Source organism: Danio aesculapii, chromosome 4, assembly GCF_903798145.1.
Source record: "Danio aesculapii chromosome 4, fDanAes4.1, whole genome shotgun sequence".
Lineage (NCBI taxonomy): Eukaryota > Metazoa > Chordata > Actinopteri > Cypriniformes > Danionidae > Danio > Danio aesculapii.
Genome location: NC_079438.1, coordinates 33,624,560 through 33,640,725, shown reverse-complemented (window position 1 = coordinate 33,640,725; position 16,166 = coordinate 33,624,560). Strand labels below are relative to the sequence as shown.

At 32.8% G+C, this 16,166-nt stretch overlaps 1 protein-coding gene across 1 annotated transcript in view; it reads right to left on the bottom strand.

Moving 5' to 3' along the window:
* Positions 1-15,875, bottom strand: part of itih2 (inter-alpha-trypsin inhibitor heavy chain 2) — a 36,380-nt gene extending 20,505 nt beyond the window's left edge. Inside the window, exons 1-12 of the mRNA XM_056455515.1 lie at positions 15,689-15,875; positions 15,553-15,594; positions 14,219-14,260; positions 13,030-13,202; positions 11,498-11,602; positions 10,548-10,710; positions 8,734-8,970; positions 6,909-7,025; positions 5,689-5,857; positions 3,379-3,504; positions 3,111-3,292; positions 380-565 (exon numbers count right to left, since the gene is read on the bottom strand). Of these exons, the coding sequence (XP_056311490.1) occupies positions 380-565; positions 3,111-3,292; positions 3,379-3,504; positions 5,689-5,857; positions 6,909-7,025; positions 8,734-8,970; positions 10,548-10,710; positions 11,498-11,602; positions 13,030-13,202; positions 14,219-14,260; positions 15,553-15,594; positions 15,689-15,778 (1,632 nt within the window). The 5' untranslated portion in view covers positions 15,779-15,875. The remainder of the gene's footprint in view (positions 1-379; positions 566-3,110; positions 3,293-3,378; positions 3,505-5,688; positions 5,858-6,908; positions 7,026-8,733; positions 8,971-10,547; positions 10,711-11,497; positions 11,603-13,029; positions 13,203-14,218; positions 14,261-15,552; positions 15,595-15,688) is intronic.
* Positions 15,876-16,166: the final 291 nt, after the last annotated feature.

Below are 16,166 nucleotides of genomic sequence, written 5' to 3'. Positions count from 1 at the left end.
TTTCTTCTGGAGAAAGTTTGATTTGTTTTATTTTGGCTAGAATAAAAGCAGTTTTTAATTTTTCATGAACCATTTTAAGGTCAAAATTATTAGCCCCTTTAGGCTAATTATTTTTGAGTCTACTAAACAAACCATCGTTATACAATAACTTGCCTAATTACCCTAACCTGCCTAGTTAACCTAATTAACTTAGTTAAGCCTTTAAATGTCACTTTAAGCTGTATAGAAGTGTCTTGAAAAATATCTAGTCAAATATTATTTATAATGTATAATCCGTCCCCATTGTACATAAAGCAATCTTCACTCCCTTATCCTTTTATTTTTGTACAAGTGTCCCTGTATTTTTGAAAATGTAACACAAATGTGGTATGAGGCTCACAGCAGAGGCGGTGATGAAGCTCTGCAGTGTGGTAAGGTCTGATGGTTGGAGTTTTCCAGCCACTATCAGCTCAGAACCGCTGAAGAATTTGTCAAAACGATTCTGAGTAACGTTATTCACTGTGTTTTCAGGGAAATGAATGGTGATGGTCCTCAGGAGAGGAGACGAAACCTGACTGTAGAATGTCTGGAGAAAGAGGAAAAAGAAGAGGAATTAACAAAAAAAAAGCTTAAAAAACTGAAGTGTCATTCACATAACTTTATATTAGCTGTTTCTAAAGATATTCTTAAGAAAAACAGACTTAAAGGAGACAACTGTTTAGATTATGATAGAGTTACAAGGTGAATCAGGATATCTTTACTCATATGATGACAAATATTTGAATTACTTTGAATACCTCTGACATTTTTACCATAAACTGGTAGCATATATGAACACTGTCAGCTAATGAGCAATTCCATGCAAATGTCAACCTTACCATAAAAAAATTAAATTCACCAAAATACGGAAGTTTTTGTTGTAAGCAAGTATTTTAAAGTATTTTAAACTATTAAAGTATTATAGTAAACTATTATATTTGATTTACCAAAATGACAGAAGTGGCAGTTTCACATCTGTCACATACATAACGGATAGATGTCACCTCCATGCAAAAATATGAAATAAAATAAAATCAATCATGGTTGTTCTATAGCGAGCAAACTATTATCCTTTTGATTAGAATTTCTACAAAGTATGCTGTATATTGCAAACTCACGTACTTTTTTCGTCACATCCATAATGCATGTTTATTTTCCTCATTTAAAGTACAAAACATGTTTACAGATTGATATTTTTCTGATTCCTTAACTCTGTGGTCAGTTTTTCTGGAAAATATAATCAGATGTTTCAATATAACATTTACATAGACTTTCTCTGTGAATTTATGTTTTGAGTTTTTACTGCAAAAGTAACATCCATAATGCTGGAATTGCTCTAATGTTTAAACCTCTATTAAAACCATAGAGACACAATCAAGGGTAGTTCTGTAAAGTGGTTTTTGAACTGGAGTCTGGACACCTTCAAATGTTTTCTAAGGGGTCTGTAGACTGTTAGGGAGTTTCACTAAATAATTTTGTTAGTGCTTCACAAGTAAACATATTAGGTTTAAAAATGAACGCTTGTAATGAATTTGGACCCAGAAGAAATGCATCTAAAAATAAAAAAATAAAAAGCATAATTTTCAGTAAGCATGTACTTCAGTGCTCACCTTTTTTTTAGGAATCAGGAACTTGTAATTTTTGAAAGAAATTATATGTATACCTATTATATTATAATGTAATATCCATCTCTAATGGTATAAAAAATCTTTTTTGAAAATAATCTCTGAATTTGCATTAGGAGAAAAAAAAAAACGCTTGTAAAATATCAGATCAAATTCAGAATTGAAGAAAATTGTGCGACTGACTGTGCGATTAACTAATTGACCTAGTTAAGCCTTTAAATGTCACTTTAAGCTGTATAGAAGTGTCTTGAAAAATATCTAGTAAAATATTAGTTACTGCCATCATGGCAAAGATAAAAGAAATCAGTTATTAGAAAAGAGTTATTAAAACTATTAAGTTTAGAAATGTGAAAAAAACTTCTCTCCATTAAACAGAAATTGGGGAAAAAAATAAACAGGGAGGCTAATAATTCTGACTTCAGCTGTATATATATATCCCTTTATTTTTTGAGCAGTATATACTGTATAGTATTGTATATTGTATTCTAATACAGTATAAATGTGCCTTTGTCCATAGCACATGATTAATGTGTGTTTTCCCGTTATTTTGAACTCTGTGCACTTTGGCTCTGAGCACTTTGGCTATTGCTTCCTTTTATGTTGTAATTTTACAACAAAAGTGACTTTTATTGACAATTAAGTAGTCTTGAACAATATATTGCCTAGATTAGTCAAGTAAGAATACCAAACAGATGTTTTTTTTTGTTTGTTTGTTTATGCATTTCTCAGATTGTACCACTGCATTTATATTTGCAAAAGGATTGTCATGTCTGACTATTTATAATGTATTTATAAACTATTTATAATGTATTAAAAGTTATCATAATATTGATAATCATTATTTATTGGGTCATCTTTCCTCAAATTTCCACTAGAAACTATACATTTGACAAGAAAAGTGAAAATATTGCATATATATAAAATATATATAATTATGTAGCAGAATAAGGAACAATCAAGAGACGGTGAAACAAGAAGTGACACAAGGGCAGAAAACTGTGGGTGGAGTTAGCAAGTGTGCTATTTGTCAGAAAAAAAGGAAAATCAACCAATCAAAAAGTATTACTACAGGGTGGGCCATTTATATGGATACACCTTAATAAAATGGGAATGGTTGGTGATATTAACGTCCTGTTTGTGGCACATTAGTATATGTGAGGGGGCTCTTGAAAGAATAAAGTTACGTTAAAACCAAGCACAACATTGTTTTTCTTGTGGAATTCCCAATAAATTTAATGTCACATGACCCTTTTCCTATTGAAAAACAAAAGTTGGATCCAAGATGGCGACTTCAAAATGGCCACCACGGTCACCACCCATCTTGAAAAGTTTGCCCTCTCACATATACTAATGTGCCACAAACAGGACGTTAATACCACCAACCATTCCCATTTTATTAAGGTGTATCCATATAAATGGCCCACCCTGTACTTGTCTCCACTTAGGAAAAACAAACATATACTGCACCTTTAACTGCTCTGCGGCATTTTGGTTGGCATAAATCCTCTGGGCGATGCCTCTGTTGTCCATAGCGATTCGCTCCAAAAAGTCGAAGTCAACATCGAAACCGATTCCAAGAGAGAACAGGGAAAACTCCTCTTTCATGACACGTTTCACATTTTTCTGAATAGTGCTCAGCTTTATTTCGCCTAAACAAGTTGTGAAGAGACGAAGAGTAGATTTGTTTACAGAAAACTCCATGTGGGCAAAAAGAAAACTTGGTATTTGGTCTTACCGACTGTTGGATCTCCATCTGACACAAGGATGATCATAGAGACCGAGCGAGAGTCGATCAGACCCTGATGGGATGCTCTGATCAGCATCTGAATCGCTCGCAGTAAAGCCTCATTGATGTTGGTGCCTGGAGTCAAACAAGCAAACGGTAAAGAAATGTTCTAATTTATTTGAGTAAAAAACAAAATTGACATGTTCTGTAAAAATCTATCATTTACTAGATTTATTAGGTGTGAGTTTCAATTAAAATATTCATATATTATTTTATAAGCTTCAGATGACACACTGTAAAATGCTGGGTTTTTATTTAAAGATTAAAGAGTTGTGTTGCTTCAATTCACTTTAAATAAGTAGTTTGAACAAGCAACAAAAGCCATTTCTTTAGTGCATTTCTTACTAATATAAAATAAAAAATAAATATCATAATTTGTTGCTCTCCCTCAAAAAAATAGCAAGATTTCATCAAATTCTGAAGTTACATCATCGATATTATGTTGTCTAAAAATTGATATAAGTGCATCTTTACAATTTATTTATTCAAGTAAAATGTTTTTTTTTTCAGTTTAAAATTCAAATTTTGGAAATGCAATAGAAAAAAATAGTCTCTCAAAATTCTGTCAATTCAGAGTTAAAAAAAAAAGATTATTCCGAAATGTGTGGAAAATCCTAAGCAGCTGCTGTGGTGGTCATGGAGAAGTGGAGAGCATGAGACTGATTCCTGTGAGGCTCTGGGGACAGACGAGTCTCGCTGACGTCCAGCTTCTCCAGCACCTAGACTGCAGCTCTGCACAAGACGTAGGAGAAATGGTTGTGCCCAACTGAGCCTGGTTTCTCTCAAGGTTTTTTTGAATCTTTACTTTCACCAATTGGAGCAGTTTTTTTTAGGGGTTTTCACCTTTATTTTTGATAGGAGAGTGGAGATTTACAGACAGGAAGGTATGGGGAGCAGAGAGAGGGTAAGGGCCGGCAAAGGACCTTGAGCCGGGAATTGAACTCGGGTCACCGTGTGCACCTCGGTGCCATGTGTCGACGCGCTAACCATTAGGCTATTGGCGCCGACCAATTGGTGCAGTTTTTACCTCACCGCTGTCGCCACTGGCTTGCATGGTTCGGGATCTGTAGAGCTGCGCATCGTTGGATTTGCTCTTCAGTTTTTGGACTCTCAGTAGTGATTATTAAACCACACTGAACTGAGCTAAACTGAACTAAACTTAAACTCTGAAAACTGAACTGACACTGTTTCAATTTACTATGATCTTCTATGTGAAGCTTTTTTGACACAATCTACATTGTAAACGCGCTATACAAATAAAGGGGAATTGAATTGAAAGAACTTATTTTATTCTGTTGCAGAAATAAGTCAATCAAAATGGTCTATAAAAATGGTGGGAAATATGTTACTGATTATGACATTTTTATTTTATTCTACAGTCATCTAGAGCATGAAATGACAATTGGTCAAAACTGCAAGTTTATATTCTAGTTTATATCTTGCAATTTAAAGATGACAAAAAGTCTGAGATTTTGAGAGCCTAAAACCTGCAAAAATCTTACTTTTGTCATGATTTAAAAAAAATAATTGTACTACTGCTTGCAATGGAAGCCTCTCATAGCCTCTCAAAATTCAGACAATTCAGAGTTTGAAAAAAAAAAATCTGAAATGTGTGAAAAAAGGTTTTTAATCTGTTGCAGAAATAAGTCAATCAAAAGGTCAATCATTTACTGCATTAATTAGGTGTGGGTTTCATTTAAAATATTCAGATTTTATTCTATAAAAGGTCTGATAACATTTCTTCCCAATTTAAAATGGCATAATCAGTTTCATATTTGCTCAAAAACAAAGACAAATGGTGAGTTTTCCCTAAATATTGAAAAAAAAATTATATTTATTTAAAACTCAACAATTGTAATGTTCTGGGGTGGGAAATATGGTACTGATTATGACATTTTTATTTTACTGTCATCTAGAGCATGAAAGGACATACACTAGTTTATATCCTGCAATTTAAAACTGACAAAAAGTCTGAGATTTTGAGAGCCTAAAACCTGCAAAAAAGGTACTACTGCTTGCAATGGAACGTTTATAGACTCTCAAAATTTAGACAATTCCGAGTTTGACAAACAGTCTGAAATATGTGGAAAAAACATAAATACAAAGGTCAAATTATGTCATATGTAAAGCTTATTATCAAATAAGTATTCTGTGTGCATTTACATTTAGTGTACATTTGGTACGTTTTGTAGTTTTGGTTTACATGTTTTCATTTTATTGATTTTAATTCAATCAATATAAAAAAACAGTCTCCCTCACCTCCATTAGGTTTGATATTTTGGATGTATTTCTTAGCTTCATCCACCTGGATTGAGGAAGCCTGGACCAAATCTTCACTCCAGCAACGAACATTGTGATTAAAATCTATAATGCTAAAGTAGTCGTCATTTGACAGATCGTCCAGTATAGCCTTCATCGCCTCCACGGTCTACAAAACAAGACAAGGATTTTTCACGGTTTAAAGTAAAGCAGAAGTATCTGTGTTCAAACAAACCTGCACACAAATGTAGCCTGCCGAAAGAGCTTTTCATAACCAGTTCAAATTATGCTAAGATAATAGGCTAAGCTAAATTGTTAGCTTTGATGACATAGTGTGATGTGCAAAGTAGCTTATTTATTTAGTTCACATTTTGTAAAGTTATTTTTGTAATTTCTAATTAGGTACTTCAGTAACAAATCAGTAAATGAAAAATAATGTATAATATGATCAGAAATGAGTTTAAAGGCAAGGACTTTCTGCAAAAAAGATGTCAATTTTGCGATTGTGTGCTTTTTGGCTTTACATGATGTGTTTTTTTTTCACAGTCTAACAGTAGGAAATCATCCAAAATAGACTTTTAAAGCCTTTTCTTATAATACTTTTCCAATTTGTCTGTTTACTTTAAATACAATATGTATTTTTTTCTCTGATGAGGAATCTCCACTTCGGCAGCTCTAGCATAAAATCAAACTTGCTTTATTCATATCTATATTCTACCAGTTTTTGCAGAGGGATGTGTCCATACATAATTTGCCTGGCGGTGGGCTGTTTGTTTTATTTTCTGAATTATAGAGTGATAAAAATAAATTCTCACACTAAAGTCTGAATAAATTATTTAATTCTAATATGTTAAAAAACCTAATTTCCTCCAATGTTCAGATTTTTGTGCTACAAATGTATGCGAATTAGAACATGCTTCATAAAACAATGCCTCATTTGCATATTCAAACTCACATACAAAAAATCTTTAAAAAAATTAAAATGTCTGCAATTCTTTGGGAAACATTTACCCTATTTTCACCTGCTGTAAATGAGGTCTAATTTAAAATGTCCTGCAGTTTACTTGATGACCACATGGTGTTAACAATGGAGATTTGATACAACCAAATATAGTTTCCTCTGCTTCCACAAGGCGGCGCTTCTACACTGAAACTTCAATGAACTATATGGATGAGAGATAATTATATTATAACTTTACTTTGAGTAAAGTCATCCATACCTGCTTCATCTTGAGTCCCCACATGCTGCCACTCACATCAATCACAAAAACGATGTTTTTGGAAAGAGGAGTGAGATCAGAAGGAGCAAAGAATTGGACAAAATGGCCATCAGACACCTGAGGGAAACAATAGAGTGTGCACTAGCAATAGAGTAAGGCATACTACACAATTCATAAAACTAAGTCAGAATTGTGAGATTTAAGCTTGGAATTGCAAAAAATAAATTAATAATATTATAATATCTTATAAAGAAAGAGCTATTCGGTTCAAGTCAGAATTATTAGCCCCCCTAAATTATTATTCCCCCTTTATTATTTTCTCCAATTTCTGTTTAACGGAGAGAAGATTTTTTTTCAACACATTTATAAACATAATAGTTTTAATAACACATTTCTAATAACTGATTTATTTTAACTGCCATGATGACAGAAAATAATATTTTACAGGATATTTTTCAAGACACTGTCGCCTCACAGCAAGAAGGTCACTGGTTCGAGCCTCGGCTGGGTCAGTTGGCGTTTCAGTGTGGAGTTTGCATGTTCTCCCTACGTTCGAGTGGGTTTCCTCCGGGTGCTCCGGTTTCCCCCACAGTCCAAAGACATGTGGTACAGGTGAATTGGGTAGGCTAAATTGTGAATGGGTGTATGGATATTTCCCAGAGATGGGTTGCAGCTGGAAGGGCATCCGCTACATGAAACATATGCTGGATAAGTTGGTAGTTCATTCCGCTGTGGCGACCCCAGATTAATAAAGGGACTAAGCCGAAAAGAAAATGAATGAATGATTTAAAACACTTCTATCCAGCTTAAAGTGACATTTAAAGGCTTAACTAGGTTAATAGGTTAACTAGGGGGTTTAGGGTAATTGGGCAAGTATTGAATAACGATGGTTTGTCCTGTATACAATCCAATATATATATATATATATATATATAGCTTAAAGGGGCTTTAATATAGCTTAAAGGGGCCTTAAAATGTTTTATAAAAATTTTTAAAAACTGCTTTTATTCTAGCCAAAATAAAACAAATATGACTTTCTCCAGAAGAAAATATTATCAGACATACTGTGAAAATTTCCTTGCTCAGTTAAACATAATTTAGGAAACATATATATATATATATATATATATATATATATATATATATATATATATATATATATATATATATATATATATATATATACATATCTCAAAGGGGGGCTAATAATTCTGACTTCAACAACTGTATATATATATATATTATATATATATATTTATACTATATGTAATTATTAGGTACTCATAAGTGTTTGCTTTCAGATTTATAAAAAAAATATGTTTTAATATGCTATAAAAAGTAGCTACATTTTGTTGTGAGTTTCTTAAGACTTATTTGATTTTTTAGGTATGAGTTTAAGTAAATCGGACTACAATTTTAATCATTGTTTTATTCTATAAGTTCTGACAACATTTCTTCAAAATTTCTACAACAATATTGTCATTTAGAGTAGCTTTTCATCCATAATGACAATTGGTCAGAATAACAAACGCTTTTCTTTGCTGTGATAAAAAAAAATAAAAAAATAAAAAATCTGGATTATTCCACTAAGTATTGATTTCTTAACTCTTCTAAAAATAAACCATTGGTATTTTGTTGTCTAAAAATGAATGTAAACATGGCACTTTCGAATTAGTTCCTGAACAAGAAGAAAAAAAAAACATTATTATTTGAAACTTTTAACTGGTGGTGTATAATAGGTTTCATACAAATTCTATTTACAAAAGCTAAATGAATATCTAAAATATGAATTTGAGAAAAAATTGCCATAAGATAAAATCCTCACCTGAAGTTCTCCAGCATTGCTCTCTCTCTCCACATCATAGGTGACGGTGAAAACCCCATCCACTGCACTCTCTGTGCAGTTTTCACACTTGCGCTGTTGCTGCAGAGTTGGTTTGAACACAACGTGGGCTTTTTCTTTAGTGTGGGTGATTGTGGTCAGGTCTTCAAACTGATCTCCCAGTGTGTTTGGAGCTGTGACAAACTTGATACCTTTGGGCTCAAATATATACACGTCAACCTGAGGAGACACAATCACCATAAACCAGCAGACAAGTCAGTTTATGACATGATCCGATATGATGATGTAGCTACGATGCAGAGTGGATTATTTTCGGATTAATATTCAATGTCTGTTACTGAGCATATGTTACAGTAACCCACTTAAAAACAGTAGATGTAGAATAATATCGCTATCTCTAACACTAACCCAGATCTTAATTTTAAGACATTTGTATTTATTTTTGTCCTTAAACTGCTGCTTTATGTAGAACTAGTTACATCTCACCAAAAACCTTATGTTGTGTTTTAAATAGATTTTTAGGTTAGCATAGTTATAAAGAACTATAAGGGGCCACTCACACAAAAAGTGTCTTTGCGTTAATAGAATGTAAGACACAGTGCCAGCGATCGTCTTACTATAAGGGAGATGAAAATACCTGTAATACTTACCATTGGAAACCCTTTAATGCTAACTTGGTCAGGTGAAGCATGTCTTTTTAGTCTCCTTCCCTATGTACTGCCAATAAAGCAGCACTTGCATTAGCTGTTAATACTTTTTAGGCTAATGATTTTAGGCTTCCCTTTTATAGGCTTTGGCAGCGCTCAGGAATGTTTTTTGAAAAAAGCACTGCCTCTGCCAACATCTAATAAAACAGTTGTCATGACTACTTGCTACTGTAAACAGAAGTTGAGAGCTCAGAGTTCTTATTGGTCCAATGCTTTGAAACTGACATTGATGAGTGGCGCTGCATGGCGCTGTCATGTGCACTGCACTTAAAAACACAAGAATAACAATCATACATGTCCATCAAGCTAGTTTACATTTTTTTTTAAAAATCAATGAACAAGTAGTGCACTTAAAAAGATGAAAAAAAAAAGTGTTGTATAAATGGCCCCTATTGTTTACATATCGCAATTGAATTTTTTTTGTCACTCGGATCCCACTGAATTTGTGCTCTACATTTAACCCATCCCCACAGTCCAAAGACATGTGATATAGGTGAATTGGAGTATTTCCCAGTACTGGGTTGTGGCTGGAAGGTCATCCGCTGCGTAAAAATAAATGCCGGAATAGTTGCCGTTTCAATTTGCTGTGGCGACCCCTGATAAATAAGGGACTAAGCCAAAGGAAAATGAATGAATGAATGAATGAATGAATTTAACCCATCCAAGTGCACACATAAAGCAGTAGACACACCATAGAATGCATCATTAAACAGATATTTAAACAATGAAGGTCTATGCAATGTTCTTACTAAGATAGTAAAACAAATGTTTGTGATATGTGTGTGTGTGAGCAGGTTTATGTGGTTTACAGAGACACACGTTTGTATAATGACATGGGTTTGACCTAGTTGTGTCCACCTAATCTCTCTGTATTTCAAAATACTTTTGGGCCTTTTGAAATTCCAAATTTGTCAGGTTTCCTGTAAGGGTTGGGTTTAGGTGTTGAGCCATATAAGCATTTTTTTTTTTAAGTATAAAACGTAATACCCTTATGGAGTGTTGCTGTAAACCATGTATACAGGTGTGTGTGTGTTGCTGTAAACCATGTATACAGGTGTGCGTGCATGCGTGCGTGTGTGAGAGAATGACCTGCAACTGGGGGACCAGGCGTCCAGGCTGAATATGTAATGTGTGCTGGTAAATGCCAAGCTTCCTCTGCATCAGCTCCTGATAGTGCAGCTCAAACTCCACTTTACTGCCTGCAGGAACATGCACTTCTGTCCGAAACGTCTCCATTGCTTGAGAGTTAGTCCTTAAAGGGAAACGAATAAATGAATGAATGGAAAACATAATTAAATGACTAAATATATAGCTAAAATCTATCTGTCTATCTATCTGTCTGCCTGTCTGCCTGCCTGCCTGCCTACCTACCTACCTACCTACCTACCTATCTATCTATCTATCTATCTATCTATCTATCTATCTATCTATCTATCTATCTATCTATCTATCTATCTATCTATCTATCTATCTATCTATCTATCTATCTATCTATCTATCTATCTATCTATCTATCTAAATGTGAATATGTTGCTTTGAAAGAAGATTTAATGGACTTTTTCTGAAATATTAAACAATATTGAAGTGACTCAAACCCTCCAACTGCAGCTTGTCCAAATAAAGGCTAAAGTGATGACGATCTTTTCAGTCAAACCAAGAAAAGTTGGCCAATCCAAATCTCTGATTTCTACTAAATTTGATCTTTACATTGATGTTAACTCATTCAAGTCCCCTAAAAATGCTGGTCATCCACAAAACACAAAAGCAGGAAAGAACAAGAAAATCTGAATGATAGACGAACTAAAAGCTGAGGGTCTTTTTGCTGAATTATGGAATGATAAAAAAAGAGATTCCCGAAATCTCTCCTCTAAAAACATTTTATGTAAAAAGAAGAAATTTTTAAACAATGCCTTCTTTGCATATTTAAACATACCAGTTTTTTGTTGTGTTTTACATACACTAAACACAAATGCAGGACAGGACAAGGGAATCTGAATAGACAGTAGTGATGTAATGTAATCACAAACTGAAAGCTGTACCTGACAATGCCAGCTGCTTTCCCACGAGATCTTGCTTGAGCGTAAAGGTTTCGAGCGACAGTCTTCTCCTTCACAGACCCGACGAATGTTATCCCATTGACATTCCTGAAAATCAGCCACCAGTTGATGAAAGTTCATGTGTATACAGTATGTGTGTGGCCGTGCATGTGTTAATGTTTGTGTATATGTGTATCAGGCTTGACATTAAATGGATAGTTTACCCAAAATAAAAAAAAATTACTCTATTTACTCACCGTCAAATAGTTCCAAACCTTCATGAGTTTCCTTTTTCTGTTTAAAATAAAAGAACATATTTTGAAGAATATTTTAAAGCTGGAAACCTGTTAACCATTGACTTCCATAGCAGAAAAAACAAATACTAGGCAAGTCAATGTTTATGGGCTTCTAGCTTTCTTCAAAATGTCCTCTTTGGTGTAAAAAATGAGGAGCAAAGAAATTCAAACAGGTTTGGAACAAGTGAAGAGTGAATAAATGATGAAAGAATTTTCAGTTATGGGTGAACAATTCCTTTTAATCAGAGATGCCCAAACTAGAGCTCGCGGGCCAAAGTTGGCTCACGGTAACCTTTGATTTGGCCCGCCATCCCATTGAAAAGAAAGGGAATATGATGGGGAAGGTTGGGGCGAATGCCTTCAACAGAGATCATAAATTCTAATTAAACATAACCTTTTGTTAGTTTAAGTGTTGAGTCTGTCAGTCAGCAACATTATGCATTGACTGATTCGGAGGATGCACAGGAATTGAATGCGGCTGTTTTTACATTCATTTCAACGTAGTTTCAAGCCAATATTAAATGAAAGCATAATTGTTTTGAACTGCTCTTGCACATTTGAGATTGGCTTTTTGATGCTGCTTTCACTTTTCATAGAAAGATTAAAATTACAGGAGAAATATAGGAAAATAGGGGGATAGTGGGATAGAATGGTAAAATACAGGATAGAATGGTAAAGTACCTCTTCCAAACAGGGAAAACCAGCAACAATCAAGAATGCATGATTATATTATGGTGTCATGGCTTTGCAATCAAAAAATGTCATTATAATGGAAGTCAATGGGCAAAATACAGCCACGGACATAACGGAAGGGTAGTAAATTTACCCAAAGTGTATTGTTGAATTTTCTTTTAATTTTCAAAGCATTTTTTTTACCAAAATAAGTGTCAAAATAAGATTTGTTGTCAAAAATCATTCCATTTGCCCCATTATTTAATAATAAATACATGTATGTGTCAATGTTTGTGCATGTTTACTGGTTGTTGGTCGTTTACAAGGACATTTTGTTAATGACATGAGTATGTTTTCTATTATTGTGGTTTATGAGAACATGCCTGACGTCCTTGTAATTCAAAGTACTTCCAAATCATACTTTATGAGTCTTTTGACATAAATTTTGCCACAGGTTTCATGAGAGGGTTGGATACATTACTATGGAAAGTCCATGTAAACCACCAATACCAACATGCATGTGTTCATGTATTTGTATTGTGTGTGTTTGTGTGTTACTGCTCTCACATGGTGAAGTTGTTGATGAAGGCTCGTTTGGGTATCTGCACATTAAAGCCGATGCTCTGCGCCTTCAGGCCTGAGTTGACCACTGAGCTCTTGACTGTGGTGTGAGCGAAGCGAGATGTGATTTTGCTCTCCACCTTATAGCTCTTCACTGTGATGTCATTGCCCTGTATTGCCTGCACACACAAACAAACAGAAGCCAAAACATACATGGAATCATCAGTGCTAATGTCTGCATGAACCAGAAGTTGTTAAGACTTTTATTTCAGTAATATACTTGATGTACCAACTGAAACAACATATTGAGTAGGGGGTGGGGGTTTCTTTTTGTGCATCATTCGCTCATAGCAAAATAATGGTATAAGAGGGGTGTGGTTAAGAATATTGTGGCTGAAACAAATGGTCAAACTTTGATTGAAGATTACAAAAACATTTCATTTTTACAAGTGGATTACCTTGCACAGATTAATTGTTCACCTAAAGAATAACTAGCAAAATAAACATTGTACATTTTCATTTCATGCCAACTTTAATTAAACTATATGAGGTAAATTTCCTAGCAATGATTTTAGAACTGTAATATATATGGGTTGTCTTGACAAAATGTCCTTTTCTAGATTAAAATTTTTGTTACATTTGTTAGGTTTAATGTCAAAAACACAAACACATTGTTGACTACAAACCATTATTATTTTTTTTCACTTTGGTCGTGGTATTTCAAAGTATTTTCTTTGTCAATTTCTGTATCAATTTCTTGAAAAGACAAGAAAATATGGACTGCATTTAAAATTCTTGGTATAATTTAGATTTTATATCATTTAAAAAATATTATCTTATGCTTAAAGAGATGGGTCACCAAAACTTTTGTCATTTACTCACCCTTTACTTGTTTCAAACCTTCATGAGTTTCTTTCTTTCTGTTATTTTGAAGAGAATCTCTGTAACCAATGAGTATTTATTTTTCCTCCTTTTCATTTTTGTGTAAATTATCCCTTAAATATATAGCTGGACAGGATTATTTTACTACTTTGTTACAGAAATGACAAATGAATGACTATGAATAGATGTATACAATAATTAAAAAAAAACATTTAGCACAAGTAGAACCGGGGAAGTCAACAACCGTAGTGTCTTTAAACAAGTCAATCGATTAGTAGATAAGATTAAAGTGGAACAACAAGAGCATGATTACCACAAAATCCTCTTCTTCTTCTCCACTGGTCAAAACGTTTCTCTACATATATAAAAATAAAAAGACAGAAAATGAGTGACTGAATATATACACACAAACGCGCGCGCACGCGCACGCGCGCGCACGCACACACACACACACACACACACACACACACACACACATATATATATATATATATATTTTTTTTTATATATATATATATATTTTTATATATATATATATATATATATATATATATATATATATATATATATATATATATATATATATATATATATATATATATATATATATATATATATATATATATATGTTATTAAATAAATAATGTGATGTTAATTAAGTTGTATAAATGGTTAATGTTGGACATTTCCATTTCCATAAATTTTTATAAAATAGAAAAAAGGATTTAAAATCTATTTTACTCAAAAAAATGGTTAAAGAACATAAAAAATCACATTAAAATCAAATGAAATAAACTGTTTATTGCCTTACACAGGAGGTCAGATAAGTAAAAAAAAAACACATAATATTGTAAACATAAAAATGCAACTAAAATAATCAAAATAATAAAGAACTTTTCTGAAGTATCTAACTTTGATTTCTTAGCTTCGTGTATTTCCCCCTTCCTTTTTTTAGGAATTCAGTATTTTGAAAACAAAACCAAATATATTTGTAAAGTTATGTATGTATGTATGTAAACTTGATTTTTTTTACAAATATCTGAAAACAAAACGGAAAAAAAATATTTTAAAACAAATAAAAAAGAAATAATAATAATAATACTAAAACGTAAAATAAAATAAAATAAAATAAAAAGCTTATTATCATCCTTAGGAATTCAAATCAGTAAAAGAACAAAGAAATTAAAAGCAAATTCAATTAATATTCATTTAAATTCACAGTATGAGTTGGTTATAAGTGTACCTTTATTTTACATAAGGTTTACCTAATTTAAACAAGACTAAAACTTTTGCAAATGTAAATATTTATATAATTTACTATTATTTATAATTATAATTATTTTTTTCATTCTTTTTTTTTTGTAAAATTTTTGATAAACGACTGAAATTATTAAAAACTCAAATTAAATACACAGAACTAACTAAAAATATTTTTAAAATCGAGTAGTGTGACACGAACACACAGCCTGGACTTACACTCTTTGATCAATGCTAATCAATGAAGGCCTCAGTGACACTGTCCTCATATTATCACACTTAAAAAAAACTTAAACACCTTGATGACAACAATTATTAGCATCCATTTACAAAGAAAAAAAATATTTTAACACATTCAATTTAATATTGAAAATAAATACACCAACTTACCCTGTATCTTCCAGAGTCATGATGGTGATCCAAAGGACCTGACTAACAAAATAACACAAACACACACAACAAACATCAAAAAACACATGTATATAAATTAATCTCCATTTCACTCAGTTTGCTCTTTCCAACTTACCATTTCACTTTCCCATTCGCCATCAATAATAAACTCGAAAGCCCAGCTCTGAGAAAAGAGCAGGATGCCGAGAACAATCAAAGTCTTCATGGAGAAAATGCAGAAAATCCTTCACATAGACACACACACAAACACACAGAGAATGAAGAATGTCGGCCGTCCTGCAGACCTCTGAGCCTCGTCAATATTTGTTGTGTGCTCCACATATCACCAAAAAAAAAAAAACATGCAGTCAGGAACCTTTGAAACCTGATGAGCAAACACAACACACACATTTATATCCAGGCCATTTGTTCATCATGTATAAAATATTTATTACAAATAAATAAAATTTTCATTATAAATTAATCACATATTTACACATAACTGAAGTATCTGCTTGAAAAATAAAAGGAAAATAATTATACGTACTTGAATAAATAAATATCCATATTGACTAATAATTCGAAATGTTTCCTCTCCCAGATTATTATTATTA